This window comes from Bremia lactucae, linkage group LG1 (genome assembly GCF_004359215.1).
Source record: "Bremia lactucae strain SF5 linkage group LG1, whole genome shotgun sequence".
Classification (NCBI taxonomy): domain Eukaryota; phylum Oomycota; class Peronosporomycetes; order Peronosporales; family Peronosporaceae; genus Bremia; species Bremia lactucae.
In genome coordinates, this window is record NC_090610.1 from 10722618 (window position 1) to 10745082 (window position 22465).

Genomic DNA, 22465 nt, shown 5'->3' on the forward strand with positions numbered 1-22465 from the left:
GGACAACTTTGTTATCCCCAACATCGTTCCACTACGCGGACCATGAGAATAATTATGATTACACTTTTAAATCTTTCGCGCACCAACTACCTGCGCAAGGATGAAGAATAGCGCAATTTGCGCAATTTACGGAGTTGGAGACACGAGTAAGGTAGCTGGGACGAGAACTCATGACCCGGTTAACAGCCGATGGCAGGTCAAGCCAAATTGTTACAAATGGCAGGACATATAAAGGCCAGGTGCCCTGAAAAATGGGGCTCGCTGCAAAACAAGATATAGACATCGTCCTTGCAGTAAACAATCAACTGTGGATGTAGGAAGCTGGATCCTTGACAGTGGGTCCTGCAGACACTTAGCGAATGATGTCAGTACATGGAGCACGGGTCGAATGTGGCGCTGAAGACGGCGGCTCTTTTCGTGTTGCTCAGTCCGTAGCGCCGTGGTGTTGGTATAGTGAAGGGAAAGGCGGATTAAGTGCGATTAATTGACGTGTACTACGCCGAAAAAACAGTACGAAACATCATATATTTCGGTATGCTAGAGGCGAAAGGTTACGGCATTGCATACCAAGACAAGCACCGTGTGATTGCAAGATTAAATGGGAGAGACTCCTGACGTCGAGATGTCGAAAATGTGGTTGCAGATTGCACACAAGGCGTGCCAAAAAAGCCTAACGTTACTGATGTATTCATGTCTGTACTACGCCGGGATGAGGAAGAGGTGGAACGTGACATCTAGAAGGGTCTCTTGTGCATATTGATAGCAAATTTACATTCCTCAATTACAACATGATCATTATATTGACGCTACTTTTATAGATATTGCTCAAGGATAACAGACAAAAAACGTGCAATCAAGAAAAGACACTGGGAATAATTCCCCGATTGACGTTGCTGGTAGAGTATTCTGCTCAAATCTTAAGGGGCTGATGACTCCCAACGACAGAGTGGGATATCGGTAGATGATCAACTTTGTTGATCACTGAGCGAACTACTGCAGGATATTTCTCGCGAGAAACAATGACATCGCTGCGCAAAAGTTCAAGCATTTAATAATAATTTTGAGCGCCAGTTTACTGGTGCTAAGAATCATGAAAAATAGATGGTGGGTGGGGAGTACCGTACTCTTGATCTTTTCTGTAAAAAAATATTATTGCTCGCTAGATTAGCGCGAAGCACGCTATCAGGCCAGCAATGGTAAAATAGGAGGAATGTAGCGCACTATGATGAATATGGTGCGGAGTATGATATCTGCGTGTCGTCTGCCCCTCGATTTCTGGGGAGACGCGGCGGAATACGCTTCCTACATCCTGAACAGAAGTGCGATAAATCTAATGCGGGGAGGAAGTCATCCCTGCAGATGTTTACGGACATTACACAGGACCTTGGCGATATCTTGATGTCTGGATTAGTATATCGTGACGCGAAGAACAAGTTGCTAGGCGAGCGTGGGAAACAGCAATTTTTATCGGAAGAAGCAATGAAATAAAGTGATATTGGGTACACCTGCCCGAGGACGATGTCGTCGTCGTCACTCAGCACCTTAGAAACGTAAAGGCGCTCACGAGTGAGCAGAACGAGCAACTGTGTCGGGTGCATTTTGCGAAAGAAGACGAGGCATCGCGGTAAGGGGCAAAAGTAAAATATCAGGACCAAACCAGGACCCAAAGCAAAGAAAAGAAGACAAGGCAGGACGGAGGATGTGTGGAAATTCCGGTTCCGTATATAATATGGGGGGGGTACCGTTACAGCATACAATTTATTAAATGCAAGCACAATCTGCCACCCTCCGGGTCCCTTACGCACACAGAAGGTCGAAGAGCTATGTGGGAAAATCGACTCCTTCACAAGGCCTGCTACCAAGCGATCGACAAAGAACTTGTCGATCGCTTATACTTGTTCACGAAGTAGTGGCACTGCTTCATGATACATTATTTCGAGCCTGATACCAGGTCGACTTCGCGTCGAGTGTCTTCATAGTATTTCGAACCTAGTATCAGGTCGACTTCGCATCGAGTACCTAAGAGTTATAAATATATTATTTATTATTCTTAGGCCACTCGCATCATACCGAATCAGGAAACACGTCCTTCATTCGATAGAATCCTTACACGAAGGATTTGTTTTCAACGACTGCATGGATTGTCACACAAAACGTTCAATCCGAGTCTTTACGTAGAGGACACTTTCGTCCATCGATGAGCTTCTGAGAACTTGTTTGTTCTAAAAAAACACTCTTGTCGACGGAATATCGGCCACGTACTTCTTGTCTGTGACAAATACACCGAATAGCTTGCCTTTGCCTTCACGGAGATCCCGCAAAACCGTACGTAGGCAATTTAGTTATATCCCAAGTTAATTACGGAGGCGCTATCAGATCAAGTGTATAAGTGCCTGCTTGTTACTAAGACATTCAATGTCTCAACTTCTTATTTGGAACTTATATCCAAAAGTAAAGGGGGGCTTATTTCGTCAAGTATGTCGGGACCAATTTCCTTATTTATTTGAAAAGTAACCTCCAACTGCCCCGAGCTGTGGTTACGCAATTACAGCGATACCCTCCACGATCGACTCTCCAGTCGATCATAGACTTTCGCACTGTCTCGAATACACAGGCGGTTCAATTTTTCTTGGATGTCGCTCTTTAGGCAAACATCCTTATCCCGGTCCATTCGAATTTTCGGTGGTGGGCCTTCGATGCTGCCTGTGCTTGTGCACTGCCGTCGGTATCTAACTCCCCAGTGTTAACGTTCATCATAATGAGGTCTTGTGCAGTTGCACTTACGACCGTACCACTAGTGAGGTCATCGCACTCACTCGCAGAAAATCCAAGCGCTTCTAGACGCTCCAATACGGGACGAATGAGAGACAGGCATCGGGCCGATCGAAGCTGCCAATCAATGCGTGGCTCGTACTTTCTGAGCCATGGTAATCCAAGGATGACATTCAAATTTTTCATCGAAATCCAGTTCAATGAAATCGACATTGAACTATTTACGCTCTAAGTGTATTGGATACCGACTACACGTTTTTTATTTTTTCCAGATGCGCCTTTTGCTGGGGACACTGTCATCCTTGTTAGAGGTATATGGCGCTCAACGAGCTTTAGTCTGCGATCTCCAGCGATCGGCGTCGAGCGAAATTGTTCGACGCCCCAGAACCGACTAGGGACTTAGTGGCAACAAATTTTCCATTTTGATTTTCAAGGTGGTGAAGTTAACCTGGAACAGTTATACACAAGGTTTCTGTGTGAGGAACATTTTTCGTCCAAAGACCTACAAACGTTTTGATTTGCTGGATCAGCAGGGCGCTCCGTACCTACAGACCCCAGATTTCCTTTTGACGATCCGCCTCGCCGTTGCATTTTGGGACAGCGTCGCTTCCGCGTCCTCCGCTATTCTTAGTTGGAGTAGTGTTTCGTGGCACTAGACGTGGGCGCTACATTGCTCTAATGAGTTTATTTCGTTTAAAATTATAAATTGATCTTATGTTAAAAATTCAAGCAGGCATAAAGTCAATCAGATTTATTATTTCATGTGGCGGTTTCGTTATCACAATGACATTTGCAATGAATATAAAGCTTGTCGCGTGCATGCAGATTTAAGATGCTGATAATTAATGTAGGGTATTGATATTCCCACAACTAAAATTGATATCCCCACAACAGCTTCTTTAAATATATATTTTTAAATTTAATTAAAGGGCAATTTACGCCTGGAGACAAAGTTTTATTTGGAGATGTGCCCGTAGCGGTGTGTCCGCAGCAATTTCCATTTTCAAATTCGCAAAATAAAATTGTTTTTCCCACAACTTCTGCAATATCAGGTTTCAATCCAAAATGTCTACATATAATTTGCGATACTAATCAGTGCGACTTAGGAGGGACTTACGATACAAGGTAAGATTTAATTTTACAACGGCTGCTAAGGCCTAAATTTCAGCTTTACTAATCCATAAAAAGAACATGTCAAACCTTACTTAGAAGAATGACAGTGCGAAACGGCCACTAAGTTAATTACCTGCCCATTTTTGCTCTGCGCTGCAATACGTAAACATGTATCAAAATGGAGATTGCTTGTGAAAAGAAATGGTTAACACCACCATGAGCAATAAAGAAAAACACTGCTGGGGATCCAATTGCACGAAGACTTCGGCAAGAACTACCATTCCAAGGATCCTTCAATCTGGAGCTAGACCTCGCGAGGCAAGAGAAACTATTGAACTGAAAATACATCAAATATGGCTAGCAGGTGGGAAATCTAGAATGAAAAGGTTTAGTCCTGAATCACCTCAGAATGATGTTTACTTAAGAAAAATTCGATGAGACTTTATTTTAATCCATTTATTTTTTATATTCCAATTGGAGGTGACTGTTATAAGTCACCTGCTACTCCCATTTCAGGTGGTTGAACATTTGATGTCTTTACAGAAATTGTTGGAAAAACAATATTAATTTGCAAATTTTAAATTTCTTGAAAAAAGTTGTGGTGGAATTTAAATGAGTAGGAGCGGTTTATTTAAATAAAGAATTATTAATTATTTAAGAAATAGTTGTTGGAGGATATCAATTTTAGTTGTGGGAATATCAATACCTTAATTTATTAGCTTTTAAAGCGGCAGGCTGATACTTCTTGTTATCTCGTTACCTACTTATACTTGTGATGATCTTGTTACCAAAAATGAACTTATTAAGAGTACAAATCTCACCAGCGCGAATTTAACAAAAATTTTTGCCTTCCGTTGCTTAAGCGTGCGCTGGCAACTTACTTTTTATTAGCAATAGCCTCCACTACCATAAATAAAATCGCCGCATTTGGAGCTACACGCATCAAGTGCGCCGGCATGCCAAGGTACAATCCACGTCGGCCCTCTTCTTTGTAGATTTTAATGATCGACTGGATCATAGATTTGTATCTGCAAGTCACGAGAGACATAAATTAATGCGAAAATCAAACAAATTGAATGAAGATTTACTTGAGCTCCTTTGAATCCATAGGCGCGCGTTGATCCCGCAGTCTTGTCCGCACCACCTTAGCAAGCAGAGAACCGATTTTGAGATAGCATTCTCGGAAAAAAAAAATTCAGCTAACTAGACCTCGTGAGGGTATGTGCACACCGATGCAAACAGCTTGCAAGCTCCAGCTGCAAGAAAAAGCTTAAGATTCGAAGGCTCTTCAATATGATTTTTGCACTCTTCGTATAAGACGAACTGGATTGCACTTTCTGATATACCCCAATAAGAGGCCGACAGGCCACGAAAAAATGATTTTGGACCTTCATTCCGGTACATATTTACCGCAACTTGGCAAAAGTTAAGACATTGCGGCCTTGACGTTGTCGCAGGCCTACTGTTAAGTTCTGCAAATCCCACCGACAGCACATTCTGGCGATTCATTGCGCCGGTCACCGCATGCACTGGCAAGAGCTGAAGGCGCGTTTTGACAACCCAAATGGGACAGCATAAGGTTGCCGAAAGTGATCCAGCTCCAGTAGCTGACAAAAAGTTGAAAGTTCGGCCAGTTAGGCCTTGGCTTGTGAAATGTTCCTTCAGTGTCGAGTACGAGCCGAAATAAATTGCACGCGCCGGGATAACGCCACACAACGTGGGCATGATGCCTCTCCAAAGACCATACACTGACTCTACAATAGACAATAACAATGATAAACCTGCTTGTTCTTGCATCATCAGCTTCATTGCTAGCTTACCAGTTTTTCCGATATAGCGCATCATGCCAAACGTTGTCTGAGAGCCAAAGACCCCGCTAAACAGCATCACTTGACAGTTTTGGTGGATGACATTCCTCAACAATATTTTGTATTAGAACGCACCTTCCACTACAAATCTGAAGTCGAGTCTTTACAACTTCCAATGGTGATGTGACGAATGCAGCTGCCATGCCACCGACAGCACCGCCAATAAAGGCCCGGTAAGTAAAGTTACTACTGGGCACGCGCACGCTGGTGACTGCAGGCGCCTGTACCGCTGAAGTGCTGGATACACGCTTTAGCGTCTTGAATGTTACAGCTGATGAACTCGATTTCTTAGCTGGCGCGATAGCTACAGATTCAAACGCCATCCTTTGTTTTACTTTGTGCTCCCTTTTTTACCGCCATCCATCGTGATATGAGACTTCACATTTTTCTGCTCTCAATTGTGTTATCCTTAAGGAAAAAATAGAGATGTCACAAAATTTATTTTTTAGCATTTCGATCGGTCACTCCATCAAATGGAACCACATTCAGAGACCTGGAAGGATCAGAAATTGCAGAGCCGCCTCCGTCGTGAAGCGCTTCAGCAGAGTCATGGGAGTGAAAAAGGTGAAGCTTCCGGTCATGAAAAGGTTATTGAGCACCAAGACGCGCGCAGGGGATGCTACGACGCTCAGACAACATCTAATCAGAAAGCCTACGATAGTCTTAATTTTCCAAACATGGACAACTTTTGTCCTTATAAGATGGTCAAAGGAATGCAGCGGGAGATGCCGAAGGACGATGAGTTTGTGGACGCTGGTAAGCTCATAATAGAAATTAATTACAAGGGCTTTGTATGATTTTTTTTCATGGTGGCAGCCAGTTTTTTGAAAACGAATGAGTTGGGAGGAGACGATAGCTTCTCTAACGATGTTGGAGCGCTGGCTGACGCCCAATGGGCACATGTGACAAGCGGTCGAACAAGCGACTTTTTTGAGAGTAAGTCGCGCAGTCTTGACCACGTAGAACTGTCTTCGCCCCGGAATGTTGACGATTCACTGGTATGTGCAAACTCAAAAGAACTCTAGTTTGAAAGCAGCTAATGTTTGCTGCATTTATTTTGTAGCTCAGAGGAGATGACATGCTAGAAATAGCTGACATACCTGAACTCTGGACAACAAAGCAACAGCAAATATTACCAACTGATCCTGGACAAGTTCTTGAGTCCCACAATCGGTTTGACCGGCTTTCAGAATCGGGCACATCTGTTATGTCAGGCTACGATGTTCACTTTGACAATGCCACATTGATGTACACTCCAAACTCATTAAAACACCTACAAGTATGTAAAGGTTTCAGTCTTCATGTTGTAATAAAAATTACCGCCAAAATGTGCTGACGGACAGTGCAATAAATTTATAGAAGAAAAGCCGCCTTAAAAGCGCTGGAGAGAGGCGCGTTGAGGATGGGTTAAGTCAAGACAGTATCCGGGATTACGCTGGTGAGGCAGAGACAGTGACGATAAAATCCCCGTCGCTTCCTGAATTAGAATTATCAGCAGATCCGTGCCCTGAATATGTGGCAGCACTTCAAAGTGGACCTGAAGTCATCCAAGCGTCACTGCGTGAGATCGATGCAATTATTGAAAGCTCGATGCGACTAGCTTTGTCGCTTCCTGGAAAGAATGTACACGGTGTCGAGCTTCCTGAAGACGTACGTGAATTTGTCCAAGAACACGAACGTCCTTTGGAATCGATGCTGCCTATGTCAAGAACAACAGATAGTTGGGGAGAAGACATTTCCATCCCTCAGATTGACGAAGACGAAAATCGTCATGGTCCGGAACTTGAACAGTTGTCGAGCAGTACTGAAATTTCGCGACAGACGGCAGAAAATAGCCTGAGCAAATGTAGGTCGCAGGAGTCACCAGAACTTTACACCATCCGTGAAATTTCTCATCCGTTCAGCAAAAACTATGCTTCTCGATGTCTAGAAACGGCAAATAAATCGTCAAGCTCAAAGATGACACATCATTGCAAAGGCGGAAGAGATGCGATGCAAGCACGGTTTGAGGACAAGGTGCAAAATTGCGACAGTTCGTCAGGTAAACACTGCAATGACACAAATGTGAAGCGTTTCGACGATAAGCAATGCAGTAAAATTACTTCAGATTCTTTTGATCAATCAACGGAGAAAATAGCCGCTAGCCAGAGTTCGTCTTGTAATGAGTTTTTTTATTTGGAGCCTGAATGTTTTCAAGATGGAGACGCTGCAGGTGATACTACTGTGGACAATAATAATATTTTAATTTCTCTTTAATTAGAGAATTTTGTTTTACCACATGATGAAATAGGAAGCGACTATTTGAACGATACGGAGACTGAAAGCATTGGTCCGGAAAGAGTACAAATGTGTTACGAAGACGATAAAAAAAAGCGTAAATCGAGGATACCATTTACGAAGCTTCAGCGCTGCGGCTTGGATGATGTGATGTCAGAAAATACATTAGCTCAAAAAGGGTCGAACTCATTAAATTGTCTTGGTGATGTGGTAAGCAATATTGACATCATATTGTTTACCCACGAATTTGACTTCTTCACGTTATAAATTGAAGCCGGTTTACAGCAAGGTTGATGTGGCCACGAAGTCGAATGTGGTAATTGTTTCGCCTTCAAATAAACTGGCTTCTTCTTAACTACTTATTGTTGCTTTGCTCCTGCTTGTAGTTTCAGCGCCGATGCCGAAGGTTTCTTTGTTCTATTGGCGACGTTATGTCTGATCAAATTGTTTTTACAAATGGAAGCGATCTGGTCGGAAGAATTTGTACCTCTTTACTGCCAATCAGCTCTGGTTGCCAGCAATTTAGTATTTCTCCTGCAGTTTTGGAGTTAGGACCACATGCTACAAGTTCGTTCTACGTCACCTTCAGCGCACGTATCGCGGGGGCAGTATCCGGAGTCTTTCAGTTTCGAGCAGTAGGCGTTGAGTCTTTGTTTCGCCCTTACGAGGTTGTCATTGAAGCTTGTGTGAAGCGGCAGATGGAGTCGAAGACTTCTAAGTCCAGAATTGCATTACAGCAAAAGGTGATTTCCAACGATTGTATTCATGAGAGTTATGATCAAGTGAGGATAAGCCCCAGGCACATTCGGTTTGATCGTGTCCAGAGTGAAGATACTAAGAATATTACTAAGAACGCCCGGCTCCGCCTGACAAACCATACAGCTCAAACGTTGTCATTCACAGTTCGCGCTCCTCAGAATTTAAGGGTCCGTCCGGATGCAGGGATGATCCAGCCAGCATCTGACGTCTTCTTTTCTGTGCGTCCCATCTCACAGCCATTAAATCAACGATACTGTGATCAGGGCAGCTCACGTCCGTTTTTTCGAGCTGACGACTGGTGCGGATTAGTAAGAATTCAAATCGGTAAAAGTTGCGTCCGAGTAATAAGTGTCGAGGTAGATAGAGAAGTTATCCGAATGCTTCCATCATTTGATGAAATCGCTCGATTCCGACATCAACTTTCGTTACAGACTGATTCATTCTACTATACGAAACGTGAAAAGCGAAGAGGGTTGTACTTTCATGCAAGAGCTGTTGAGTTTGGAAGCTGTAATGTTGGCGAGTCACACGAAGTTCCTGTATATGTGTGTAATGGGTCAAACGCACCAATGACAGTCTTCTTGCAAGATTTGCAGGAACCCTTCTCGTGTGTGTACTCAACGATCACCATCGAGCCACGAAAATTTATCGAGGTTATGGTGTTTTTCACCCCTAAGGTTGTTGGAAAAGTTGCCACATCGCTCTTTGCTTACTCAAATACAGAAAAAGCAGTCGTGACGCTAGTTGCTCGAGGAATTTAGTGCACATAAATAGTAATTGCTTAACGAGTTTTTCTAGCACTTAAAGTATAATGTTAGACATATTTAGCGCTATGGTCGCAGCATCGATCCGTCATTGTTTCCGTGCTTTGCAAGAAAGCCTTCAACGTCCTGAAGCACATCATCATACGCCGCAACACTTTTAGGGTAGACGCGAATCCATCCAACCCCTGAGTCTTGGGACATCTTTTCCTTGCGATTCCAATAAAGATGCCGCTGAAGATTGATTGGAAGTTCCTGCGCACCTGCAGCTACTTGCCACGACAAAAAACCGGCACTTTTAATGCACGGTGCGAAGCAACGCGTCAGCATTTCCTCTGTCTCTTGACTGGAAGGTATCTCCACCATCAAGTGTAGGAAGAAATACCAGCTCCCTCGAATTGCATGTCGAATGCGTAGCTTTATACATTCAACTTGGAGCATGAGGAGAAGCCTCTCATAGCGTGGGTCTTCTTGACCGCGCTCCTTTACGGGCCAACGCATTTGTACTTCTAGCGTTGCACCCTTCCCCATTCGCGATGTCAGTATCTTTGTACGCTGATATGCTGATGGATAAAACGCTTCGGTTCCAACTTCCATAGCGACAGCAGCGTTTAATGACACGGGAAATAAAGAATCGTTTCGCATCGCACCAAGCGATATAAGCTGTTCGAGCAAACATACTGTAGGAGCCAAGGCGGGCGGTGCTGAGAGCAAATCGTCCTCGCTTTGAACCCGAGCGGGTGCGATACCAACCTCTATAGGGTCAATTTTTGAAAATACTAAACGACGAAGGTTTGCTGTAACAATTTTAAGCACAGCAACGCACAATTCCTCAGGCAAAAACATTGGTTTGCCAGATTGGTCCCCATTACATTGGTGGATACAAGCATCGACACCATTCAGATTCCCTTGCATGTCAGCATTGAAACGAAATTGCGCAAACGACGAAGCTAACGCATCGTAGACGTCTTGACTGCTACCAATTTCACTTGATACAATGTTGCTACCTTCTTTGTTGCCCTCTTCTGGCCGAGAGTTATTTTGTATTTTCTCTCCGGCGCGAGGCAGCCAACGCGACAGTACACTAACAATCAATCGGTGCGAGATATCGAAAAAGTCGGAACAAATCTCCATCGAATAAGGTTCTTCAAGCTGCAGAGATTCAAGCTCTTGTTCTGTTTTGAACTCTTCAGCCTTCTGTATTCGCTTCATTTGCCACGTCGATAGCTCGCTTAATATGTGCAAAATGATCATTCCCAGCTGCGAGACACATTTATCGTCAGCACTTACAAAATTGAGCATTTAAAAAAAATATATATTACTTACATGCGATCTGCGTTCAATAGCTTTCAAAAACGACTGCTGTTCGATCGAAGAAGCCATTAAAGTATTTGATGTGCCATTATTGATGGCTACCTGTGTCACATTAAAGTAATTAGCATTCCAATGCACAAAAAATATTATGATCTACATTGTCTAAGGAAGTATTGTCGGCTACCATAGTCGCGTAATATTTGTCACTTACATGTTCTTGATCATTTAAACAGTTGGTTAAGGTGACACTATCAGAACGGTTTTTGACCACGAAACGTTGGATCGATGTCACCAACTTTATAATAAATACTTGGGCAGATCTACTTCCGTCTTCGGATAACTGGTCGAAGCAATCCCATGTCTGCCGATCAAAAGTGGCTACATTTGTGCTGCGCGTATTGAGCACAAGGGACGTTGCGAGTTGTAAAAGTCCACAAAGGGAACCTGATGCGAGCAGAAGCTTCTGCAAGGCTTGAAGCGCAAGATTTCGTACCTCTGGCAACGAGGAAACGGCACCATTAAAGAGCCACTGCCGGACCATTTGTAATACAACGACGGTGGGTGTGTGAACGGAGCAAAATATGGCTTCCTTGCATACAATTGATATCAGGCCAAAAGTTTCACCTGCACAATGATCATACGTTAGCAAGCAAAGACGAAAAATTTCATATGACAAAACAAGCCACCTTTGCCTGAAGAAAACATTACAATTTTGATCGCCATCACATTAAAGCCCTTTTAAGTTACATGAATTGACCACCTGAATTACCTGTGAGCTAAATATCACATGTGAATTTCTTTTACCTTCGGAATGAGCATTCGATCCTCCTTAGTTGGCCGCATTACTATTGCCACCGTTTCAAATAACGTGCCGTCTCTTGAGGCACTTACTGAATAGTGTTTTGGGATATAGCCTTCTCGCCACTGAAGCTCGATAGTTGAAAGCGTAACAGCTGGATCGAATTCAAGCACAATCCATTCGTCCTCTTTAGGTAATTGTCTGTCGACTTTGCATGATGACCTCCAAAAGCCAAAATTACTCTCAAAAATCCTTCGCATTGATATACCATTATTAGCGTCAATCGAAGAAGGCATGAGTTCAAAATCGACCAACTGACGCACTTTGTGACTTTGTGGTTCTCATCAAAATAAGAGCTCGCATATACCTTTTTCGGGAGAAGCTTTTCCCGTGAGAGCTGACAAGGTGGCGACCATTCCGAGAATAAAGCGAGCGGCTCCAACTTTTCGAGTACAGTAATAATCTACGTTACAGAAATGCGCGTATCAGAACACATTTTCGCAAACCTTCAATCATTTACGTAACCTGTTGCAGTGGCTGAGCCGCTTGTGGTGACTCAGCATCGAAAGTCTTTACAACAGTAGACATCAATCGAATAGCAATCTGAAACGATTCAAAAAATCTCTGTTCAGCCCATTATGCCGAAATTTGACTAATAACTATCGACTTTACCTGATGCAGATGATTCTGCTGCGTTATTATCCCCACCGGCCTGTGTCGATACGGTTCTTTGCCGGTGATTTTAGGCGCTACTGGGCATTTAAACATCCTCTGTGCGATGAACTTTAGCTCGCTTTTAGGTAATTGCACTGCCACCGCTTGTAGCGGCATCCCTTTTCTTGAGCAACCATCCACGTGAGGCATGCTCAGCTGGAAATTCGCCACTTTTAGTGGTTTGCCGCTAGCTACTGCCAGTGGTTCGTATGCTAATCGAGTGGTGAGAATATGGTTAGCTTTCGGAAAGATGGCAGTACAACAGCATTCGCAGCTAATGACCGTGTGTTCGATCTCTTCTATCGAATTAGGAAAGGCTTCAACAGCCTGCTGGATCTCCTGTAGTGAGCTGGCCCACATCAATACGGTGGTAGGTGATTTACATCGTCGGCAACCATCGCGGAATGGACGTGCATTACTTGTGGCTGCCGTACAATTCGGACACTTGGCATGTTGCTTTCCAAGTCCGTCTATCAGCAACTCTGTGTATAACGTGCCATGTACGTCGCATCCCGGAAACTCTAAGTACTGGCATTTGCTGCACAAAATTACTGCGAAGGTGCGTAAGATCGAAGTGTCTACAATTGCATCTGTAGGCGTCGATGCCGTCATTGATGCGCTATTGACTAAAATTTCGCTGCTGCTAGTATTGTCATCGACACGATCTTATGTTTAGATAACGGTCGAAGCGTCAGAAACTACAGAATTTGATTAACCTTTAAAACCATACCTGTAAATTTATTCGATTTTGAATTGCTTTGTTAACCAAAAAATTGGACAGAAAGAATGGTGGACGTCGGGGTCAGCAAACGCAAGCGCGACGGGAGCTATGAGCGCAAAGTACCAATTAATAAGGACTGTCGCACAAGGATTCGTCAGGAACAAATGGAGCAGGAGTTTGCTGAAACATATCACGGGCTAACGGCGCTTTACAAGCTTCTTGAGATCAAACACCTGCAGAGTCCCTTGTTCTTGCCGCGGACGTTGAGCTATCGTCTTAAGACAGTTGGACATAAGAAAGATCTAAAGAATAATAGTAACAGCAAAGTGGTCAAGCATGCGCTTGCCGGGGCAATTTTCAAGGATTTAAAGATCGGCATGAAGCCGGAGACGATGGAGGTATTCAAGGGGCAAAAGCATCGTTTTGGAATTTTACTTTCACTCTACAAAGCCAACGGCCGAGCATTTTTAGAAAACAATTACACGCTGCTGACCTCGTGTTTGACCTCAGTGCCATGCTACAAGGATCTGATGCTGCCGAAAGAGTTTGTGCTCCTGGATGCGGAAATATACGTCTTGGTTTTTCAGGTGGTGGACATCAGTGATATCGGTGACGCAATTGCCAGTCAGTCTCCCATTAGATTTGTTGCACCGCAAAAAGCATTGACAGTGAGTGGGAAGAACTTGCTGTCTACATGCTTCAATGAACGAAAGCCGTTGTTTGGCAATATTATGCGTATCAGTGTATCTCGTCGTCGCGTGGGATTTGTAACCATTGAAATGCCGGCGATTGCTTCTTCTATGCATGGTGGTATGTGCATTACCTTAAGGTATTGATTTAATCTTTATTTAAAAAAGCTTTGAATTATATACTCCAGGAGTTAGGTGCGAGTTTTATGTCTCTTGGGATCCTCTGCCCAAGACAAGAAAGATGAAGCGGCTCGCAAGCATATGCGATGCAAAGCTAAATTTTGACGGGAAAAGAAAACACATCGACGAAAACTTTGCATTGGCTCTACCTAAGCGGAATGTCGCATCCGCTGATCACAAACCTTGCGCAGGGGTATGCTTTCCTTAATACTAGAATTACTAATTTTGTTTGTTGCAGATATTTGCTGACGACATTTATCTTGCTAATTCGTCTGCAGGTATGGTTTCATTTTCTTTACCATTCCATGCTGCGTAGAATGAGCGAGAAGCGTTCAGAGTACTCGTGTGCGTGGTGCAATATGTTTGCGGGATCATTGCGTGGCCTCGTGGCCCATTTGGTTTCATCCCATGATCGATTCCGCTTTCAAGCCACGGTGAGCTAGCTCGCGCTTTTGGTCACGAGCACATAGATCATTTATATATTATTTGTTGCAGGTTGGGCATGATAACATCCCCCACATATATGTGATGGTGGTACCAGAAATACAATTCCAAACACCCACGCCTGGTCGTCGGTCGGCATTCTTTGAGCTGGAAACGTTTCCAAATGAGGAACCAAGCCGCTTCGAGCACCGTGTAACTCATGTATCTGGAAGAAAGTATGGTTCATGTGGCTCGCAAGCAGTTGACGCTGTTGAAAGCTTAATGCAAGAGTTAAATGACATTGATGAGCTCTCAGAAGAAAAGCCTCAAGACTTTTATGCTCCTCTTCTTCAGCGCCAATACTTTCACTCTCGCACAGGAGCAGTTGTCTTGGATCACGAAAAAGACTATGATAGCGACGACGATGTTGATGAGACATGGATCACGAAGCAGAGTGAACGAGTACGTATTAGGATGAAGCAGATTATGTGGTGTCAGCTGTATTTCTGCCTTGACTGAACTTGTCCACACGTTACGCTTGTATTGTACCCTTTCAATGATGTTTAGTTGCTTGATGAATTCGAAGACGTCTCGCTAGAGGAGAAAGAATTTATGAAAAAGTGGAACCGCCACGTGAAGGAATTTAAGTACGTGCTTTTGATAAAAATAAGCAGATCTTACAGCTTTTGGGCTAATCTATTCGTGACGAATAGAATTCTGGCCGACTTTATGGTAGCATCATCGTGCCGCATGTTTGCACGAAAATATGGCAAATGGTGCGTTGAAATTGTGATTTATTGAGATATGACTGACTGATGGACTATCTTCTTATTTAAACAAGGCTTTTGGACCATGGGTTGCGCCACAACTTCTTGCTCCATTTACTTAATTTGTGGGATAATTCATTGTTAAACTCGCGCGCAATTATCGACTGCATGCTTATTGTCGATCAAAATCAGGTTTGGCGTGATTGATTGCGATGATGGGATACTGACTTATGCCTGGTGATACATATTCCAATAGATTTCCGATGCTGCGCCTGAAGAACCGGAAGAGAAAGCAACATCGCAAACACAAGCGGAGTCGCAGGCATAAGTAAATGAAGTTTTAGCGAGCGCAAGTGAGTAGTTGATAGTCGCAATACTTCTCATGAAAAATTATATCGGTATGAGTACTTAATTTTTTTGTAATGTATGGTGTGTCGACGCAACAGCATGTGCATCTTGGTTACGATGCAATTAAAATTTAACTTGTGCCGTTGCATCGGATCAAATTTGACTTAGCTCCACGAATTCACTGGCCTAATTAGCTGTAGGACGTTGATTATCGGAAGCACGCGGCGGTGAAGCACGCTTCTCTATCCTTGTCGGATGAAGACGCCCCTTGTGCTTGCAGTCATGAGCATGTCGATGATTCTTCTCGCCACTACCTGATTCGTCGGATTCATCATCACTTTCACTGGAGCTCTCACCAAAGTCTCTCTTTTTGTGAAAGATGCAGCATTCTATAACACCGTTCACTCAATAATATAAAAACAACAGCTTGAGGTTTTGGGATCGAGCGACGTACTGTTCGAGCGCTTCCGTCCTAGGTGTTCGTTGTTTACAACATTTTCATCAAACGTTACGTGTGGTCGTGGCTGCAATTCCATGCGGTATGTATGCGATGCACTTGTGAAGGACGGTGTCGTTACTACTACAGTCGCCACATCTTCATGCGCCATTCCGTTAAGTGTATTCTCAAAATAATATCGAACTAGTGTAAATTTAACTACTGCTAGTGAAAGCGCGAAACTCTCGATCTCGAAATTTACGAAGAGTAAAATTAACAAAGTTAGGACGCAAACTCATTTTGAAATCATCAGCTTGGTTGTTTGCCAAGAAAAATACTAACTAATTAAAGGCACTTTTGGGCTTCTTAATTGCTATGTAAAATAAATAATTATTTTCAGGCCTATAAATTGATTGTTCTAATTTGAAGAGACCCTATGCCAAAAGGCTAAATACGAAAAGCACTTCGTTTTGACATACATTTCATCAATAAATCGACAATATGACTTGAAGTCAAAGGCAATGTCGAAAGTTTTAAGCCAGTGATATAAGCCAGTGATTTAAAACATTCAAATGTATCTTAGCTTCAGACAATGTTGCGTCAGACACAACTTCAACTTTTGTGATCATCACTCCAAGGACAGACTGCAGCCCGCACTATGTTCACACTGCACGAATCGCCATAAGTTCACGTATTTTGAAGAGAAGAAGATGTTTGCCTTTCTCAAACCTCTTTTTACATCTTGTTCTCACCTTAGTGTCGTCCTGGCTAATTTACAGCGCCTATAGACTTGAGTGAAAGCGAGAAGAGACGACATTTCGGGTGCAACGCGATTACATTTGCACTAAAATACGGGAAACCCTTTCTCGACCGGCGAAGGTTTGACATGAAGCCTCCAAAGGTGTTGCTCTCACTGTAAGTTTCTCCACCTAAGAAGACAGAATTCAGCGACATCACCCATGGACACGCTACAAAAGACGTCAATGCACTCGCCAGGGCTCACTGCGCGTATCAAGCGTGAGGTAACGTACAGCGCAATGGACCTCCAGCAAGACATCAACGGCTGGCAAATTTTCACCGGGATGACTCCAAGCGGTCACAACGATCATGTTTCTTGGCTTCACTTCCCTGTAGCACAGCCTTGTGTCGAAAATACCGATCTCGAATTTACCGATCGCCAGTATGGATCCCTCATCAAGATGCTTCTGCTTATTCACAGTGTCATATAACTCTTTCCGTTGTGTTGTACTATTGCAGGCTTGACCCACTTGAGTGGGTTGAGCTGCTTGAGCAGACCGAGTGTCTGGATTATGTCAGCCCCGATATCGATGCCTGCATCGAGCGACAGTCTCGGATGGAAGGTAATCAAGAGCTTGATCTTACTGGCCGAGAGTTTGTCGACAGTCCCGCGATACTAAAAATATCATTGCTGGGCTCCCTTCCGTCCGCGGAATCCTCAGCATTACTGATGCCGGTGATAGGTACTCACAGAAGCTTTTGAAAAGATTTTTTCTGTCGCTATCTGAGTTATTGCTTGTGTGTATTTCTTTGTACTGTAAGCAGGCAATTTGGCACGGCGTCCTGGTCTGCGCGAGCATATTCCACGCCAATCACTGGTAGAACATACGGAGGACCATCGCACGGGCATGTATCCTGCGATGGCTGAAAAATATGCTCAGACGAAGAGGCCTGCAAGGAGGAGCAACGTGGCTGTGGAGCCATGCGCGAGCACTTCAACATCTCGATCGGCTAGCAGGTCGCTTAGCTTCGAAGATACTCAGCGTTCTAAAACTCGACACAAGCGTGCATCATGGAGTGGGCACTCACGTGTGTCAAACACATCAACTGCGTCGCGACGCGAATGCAAGTCGGCCAGAAAGTCAAAAGACTGCATAATTCCTGGATGCACTAAAGGCGCACGGTCACGAGGCTTGTGTAAGCGACATGGCGGCGGAAAGCGCTGTACCCATTCGGGGTGTTCTCGCAGCGATCAAGGGGGCGGCTTTTGCATTGCCCACGGCGGAGGTTCGCTGTCGATATCGCTAAAAATCTCATTCATTTCATTCTTTCCTGATTCTGTTTTCACCCAGGAAAACGTTGCGCCGCCGAAGGCTGCAAAAATTCAGCTCAATCTCGAGGACTCTGCAAAAGCCATGGAGGTGTCTTGTAAATAAACATCGTCTTTTGTTTCATTCTAATATTTAAAAATCTTGCGTGCTAGGCGGAAAGAGATGCCGATCAAAAGGATGTGCCAAAAGCAGCCAAGCAAAAGGATTTTGTCGTGGCCACAGAACGGAAACCACTCAACATTAGCTATCACACATTGCAATCAGATCGATGGATGCTAATAAAAGTGTAGAACTAAAATGCAAGTTGAACTTTTCTATTACGATTGGCAGAAATGATTGAATTTTTGTAGTTGTCATTTCACTTCTGCGTGAGCAATATGGCAAATATTGAGATAGAGGTCCGTATCCCTTGCAAAATTACCCGACCTTCAGCTTAGTCTACTTATGTGTCAAAGCAGTGCATAAAAAATGTGGCGCTTGAGATCTCACGTGATGACGGAAAAATCGAGAGCAAGCTACTTCAGACCGACATAGCGCTTCGAAAGGAAGTGGGAAACGCGCGCCTCGTTAGCGGTGACACTATGATTTGGGTTGGAAAAGGTTCTCTAACCTGCAAAGACTCGAACCATGTACCGGTTTCCACGCGTACCGTCCGTTTGGAGAATGGAAAGAGGTGTTTCGTATTCACAATTCCACTAGATGCTGTTGGTAGACAATTCTACACCGAGCTCAAAAATCAGGTCGAAGGAGTTAAAGTTCGCAAAAAGAAGCGCAAACTCCACGAAGATTTGAGTCTAGGCAAAGTCTTTACGCCCGTCAATACGCCATTGAGCCCTACCAAAGAGCCGTTACCACTACTGACGCTTCCAGTCACCGAAACCGTGACGCTCAAGAGCAGTCCTTTAGCAGACCTCGGGATACCTCCGATGAGGCATCCTTCACCACTTTCAGTGTCCATTAAACAGTCGACTCCATATTTGCATTCTCCGTCGGATTCGCCATTCCGCTCGCCGCTTCGCAAAAAGTCACGACTTTCAAAAAGTCCATTAAGTGGAAACAGAGTATTTACAAATATGGGGGAGGTGCAAGCACGAACTCCTGCATCTAAATTGCAAAGTCCAGCTCGAGCACTAAAATTACGTGCTGGACGGAGTTCACCACATCTGAAGCGACATAGCAGTCATGCCCCTGATTCCCAGAGTAGTGATGTTAAACACGAAACTAACTTAAGTTCTGGTGAAGATGTTCGTCGTAAATCGATCACAGGATCGATAAAGAAGCGTGTTCGGTCGCTTAAGCTGATACTGGATAATGATTCAAGTATCAAAGAGGCCGAGGCGCAAGCTCAAAACAAGTTAACCTCCCATTTTTTGCAGATGAACCTACCACCAAGTTTTCATGACAAAAGTGCTCGCAAATTTAATGTGCCGGTGGATATTGGGTCGGAAGGTAGAGATATTGTGGACGCTAATGTCACTGCAGTGATTGCGAGCGAATCACCAGAAGATGGAGCTAAAAGAAGCACCCATGGATTACTAAATTTGGGCAACTACTGCTACATGAATGCAATTGTGCAGGCGCTAGCAGCACTTCCTGAGTTTGTAACTGCTGTTTTAGATGAAGGAAACTTGCTTAGAGCCATACAAATGCATTTAAACCGAAACTCAAAGGGCAAGACGATGGAGCAAGTCAAGACTGTTTTCAATAAGTGGCGGACTAGCGGTGACGCCAAACAACTCCCTTTGCAATACACCTTAAGTCAAATGCTTCAGCGAGTTGCCAATGGCAGCGAGACGCCAATAAACCCAGAGCCACTCAAAAACGTGATGGGAAAGAAGAATTCCATATTTGCAACGTATGTGCTTTTTAATAGTAGTCTTTGGTTTTGCTGGTCTAATTAATTATATTTCACAATGCTGCTGCTATTGTAGGCATTTTCAGCAAGATGCACATGAATTTTTGTTAAATCTCGTGTCCGAGTATGAACAAGAGCTTGTGCAAATGGTTCATGATGTAACCGCAAAGATTCAAGAGGAAGCCACAACGTCTTCCACAGCACAAAACTCCAGTCTTGTGCATTTTTTTCGTAATGACCTTAAAACAAAGTCAGCTGTACAAGAAAAAAGTGACAGATCCGTTGATGCAAAACTAGACCTCATATGTCGTCTAACTCCAGCTAAAAGCTTTCGGGCAGAGTTTAACCGCACGTTGACCTGTCGAAAGTGTGGCTACAGCCGAAAACAGCCCGAGACATTCTACGATTTCTCGCTGGATCTACCTTGTAAATCTTTTTCTGAGCCACAATGTATCGCCGAGCAAGAACCTCAAGCACAACCATCACCTGAAAAGCAATGCTTTTGCGATCTTACGGCGGTATCAGCTCGAGAGGGGTATTATTGCTGCCCAAAGGCTTCCTGCAGTTATCAACAAAAAATTGAGAATGGAGTTGAGCCAGCTAAGTCTCCTGCCAAACCCACAATTGCAGTGATGAAATCTACTGTGTCGCCATTAATGTCTACTGGTGATTGTGCAAGTCGGCCCCAACACATTGAGCTAGGATCATTAATACGAAAGCAATTTGATATCGAAGTGCTACAAGTAAACTGTGAGCAGTGCAAAGAAGGAAGAGAAGCACAGTCAGCTTACGAGATACAGTCGCTTCCGTCAGTCCTTGTTTTTCACTTAAAGCGCTTCGAAGTCAATCCCCATACTGGCGACTTATATAAGCGATGCGATCCAATTGTCCCTCCAGCCAAAATTGATTTAGCAAATTTTATCAACTTAGCTTCATCAACGGGGGGTGAAACTCGATATGCTTTGAAAGTACGTATTTTGCGTATGGCCATATCTAATGTAACGTCTCTTTGGTGTCGTGTTGCAGAGTGTTATTCACCACATTGGTAAAACCATTGACGAAGGCCACTACGTTGCTGACGTCTGCAATACAAATGCTCAGTGGATCCGTCGGAACGACACACATGAATCTATGGTGCGCATTTTGTGTCATCTGTTTCTGCAGTTTCTTAGTAATATTTTTCGTGTTTTAGATTTCGGAAGAATGTGCACTGCAAGCATATCGAAGCCAAGAATCGTGCTATATGTTCTTTTACACTAAATTTCAGAGAAGTGGCGACGAAAATGGCAAAGAAAACTTACTAGTGAATCGTGTCAACGCTCCAGACGAAAATGAAAAAAACTTTAGCCACCAACAACAAGGTAGTTCGATAAATGAGCTGCGGGCTTTCTTGTAAGTCTCAAGAGCCGTTAGCACGGCTGTTAAATGGGTATATTATAAATGTTTTTCAATAATCTCACCTCGCCACGGCATCTTCAACTTTATATTGACTTCACTGCACATTATAAAACAAATGCATGGTTGATAAATTTAGTGCATATTAGCAAATATATTGTGACGGCACTTTGACTGTGCAATACGTTTTCTTATGGGTCAATAAGTTTTTAATCCAGGAACAAAATTGTTTTTTTGGTAAAAGTAAGCCTCTTATTTGCGTCACAATTTCACGCACCATGAAAGACACCTTCTGCGACTGATAAAGCTCACAAGGATGCGATAAGTTGTATCGCTTGAATAGAAAGTGTCAAGTTGACATTGCTGCGGTTAAGGTCGCTCTCTGAGCACTTTGTTTAGCAAATTCAAAAGATTTGTCAACGCATATCATGTAGGCGGGCACGTCGTAATGCGGCCACGCTCTACTTAGCACACACCCTAGCACAGCGAGGAAGCGGTTTGCACCTGCTTCTCTTGCGTGCAGTGAGGTAGTTGTGGTGGGCGCGCAAGCGACCTCACCCAACACACTAAGAACTCTGGTGAAGTGACGTCACGGGAGCGGTAATCCGTCTCCTCGTGCGCACTTACCAAGTAGGTAGTAAATTTCAGACTGATTTATATTTAATAGAATTAAATACAAATACCTATTTTTACCAATTAAAATGATATCTCTATAGATATCATTTAATATGTATTGCGAGCGTATCTTTATAGATACCTCGCGTAACTGATGACGCTAGCCGTCATCATGGATGACGCTGGGCGTCATCCCTCCTAATGTGAATGCACCCATGTGCATCACATCCACAAGGGTTGGTCACAAATGTGCACCACACCCGAGTGTTGGGTCTAATTACTATTATTTAGTAATTGACCATCCCCTTAAGTACCAAATGTACTTAATGGGGACTGTGTAACATTAGGGCAACTCTAGCCCGTTACACCATCCCCCTCTTTAAGAACGAATTTACATTTTTAAATTCGACAGAGTAGAGAGAGGAACTGCGAGCAGCTTTACGCGCCGCTAGTTCACTCGATCACTCTCGCGCACGTGTTTCTATACACGGCGCCCAAGATGCCACCTAAAAGGGGCCACGTTGGTGGGTCGTCTGCGAAGACGCCCACACAACCTCGCACTAAGCGCACGCGCCGCGTTAATTCGCCGG

At 43.8% G+C, this 22465-nt stretch overlaps 6 protein-coding genes across 6 annotated transcripts; 3 read left to right on the forward strand and 3 right to left on the reverse strand.

The window, feature by feature from the left end:
* Window positions 1-4562: 4562 nt before the first annotated feature.
* On the reverse strand, window positions 4563-6076 carry CCR75_004978 (uncharacterized protein; the record flags this gene model as incomplete). Its single annotated transcript, XM_067963063.1, has 5 exons — window positions 4563-4913; window positions 4974-5029; window positions 5095-5639; window positions 5706-5761; window positions 5829-6076. 5 exons carry the CDS (start codon window positions 6074-6076, stop codon window positions 4763-4765), a joined length of 1056 nt encoding a protein of 351 aa, XP_067820498.1. The 3' UTR covers window positions 4563-4762.
* A 150-nt stretch (window positions 6077-6226) lies between these two features.
* Window positions 6227-9550, forward strand: CCR75_004977 (uncharacterized protein; the record flags this gene model as incomplete). Its single annotated transcript, XM_067963062.1, has 7 exons — window positions 6227-6509; window positions 6570-6751; window positions 6817-7032; window positions 7113-7965; window positions 8014-8240; window positions 8305-8346; window positions 8417-9550. 7 exons carry the CDS (start codon window positions 6227-6229, stop codon window positions 9548-9550), a joined length of 2937 nt encoding a protein of 978 aa, XP_067820503.1.
* CCR75_004976 (uncharacterized protein) lies at window positions 7087-13042 on the reverse strand. Its single transcript, XM_067963061.1, has 7 exons — window positions 12336-13042; window positions 12189-12266; window positions 11987-12126; window positions 11652-11915; window positions 11076-11556; window positions 10877-10966; window positions 7087-10810 (listed from the first exon to the last, which is right to left on the reverse strand). Exons 1-7 carry the CDS (start codon window positions 12987-12989, stop codon window positions 9620-9622), a joined length of 2898 nt encoding a protein of 965 aa, XP_067820504.1. The 5' UTR covers window positions 12990-13042; the 3' UTR covers window positions 7087-9619.
* A 121-nt stretch (window positions 13043-13163) lies between these two features.
* CCR75_004975 (uncharacterized protein) lies at window positions 13164-15485 on the forward strand (the record flags this gene model as incomplete). Its single annotated transcript, XM_067963060.1, has 8 exons — window positions 13164-13908; window positions 13976-14160; window positions 14246-14401; window positions 14463-14852; window positions 14958-15037; window positions 15074-15166; window positions 15232-15349; window positions 15414-15485. 8 exons carry the CDS (start codon window positions 13164-13166, stop codon window positions 15483-15485), a joined length of 1839 nt encoding a protein of 612 aa, XP_067820505.1.
* A 206-nt stretch (window positions 15486-15691) lies between these two features.
* CCR75_004974 (uncharacterized protein) lies at window positions 15692-16113 on the reverse strand (the record flags this gene model as incomplete). The annotated part of the gene is made up of 2 exons (XM_067963059.1): window positions 15692-15894; window positions 15960-16113. 2 exons carry the CDS (start codon window positions 16111-16113, stop codon window positions 15692-15694), a joined length of 357 nt encoding a protein of 118 aa, XP_067820506.1.
* A 787-nt stretch (window positions 16114-16900) lies between these two features.
* CCR75_004973 (uncharacterized protein) lies at window positions 16901-21731 on the forward strand (the record flags this gene model as incomplete). The annotated part of the gene is made up of 9 exons (XM_067963058.1): window positions 16901-17121; window positions 17199-17422; window positions 17505-18100; window positions 18163-18294; window positions 18361-18408; window positions 18469-19865; window positions 19942-20833; window positions 20892-20999; window positions 21058-21731. 9 exons carry the CDS (start codon window positions 16901-16903, stop codon window positions 21259-21261), a joined length of 3822 nt encoding a protein of 1273 aa, XP_067820499.1. The 3' UTR covers window positions 21262-21731.
* Window positions 21732-22465: the final 734 nt, after the last annotated feature.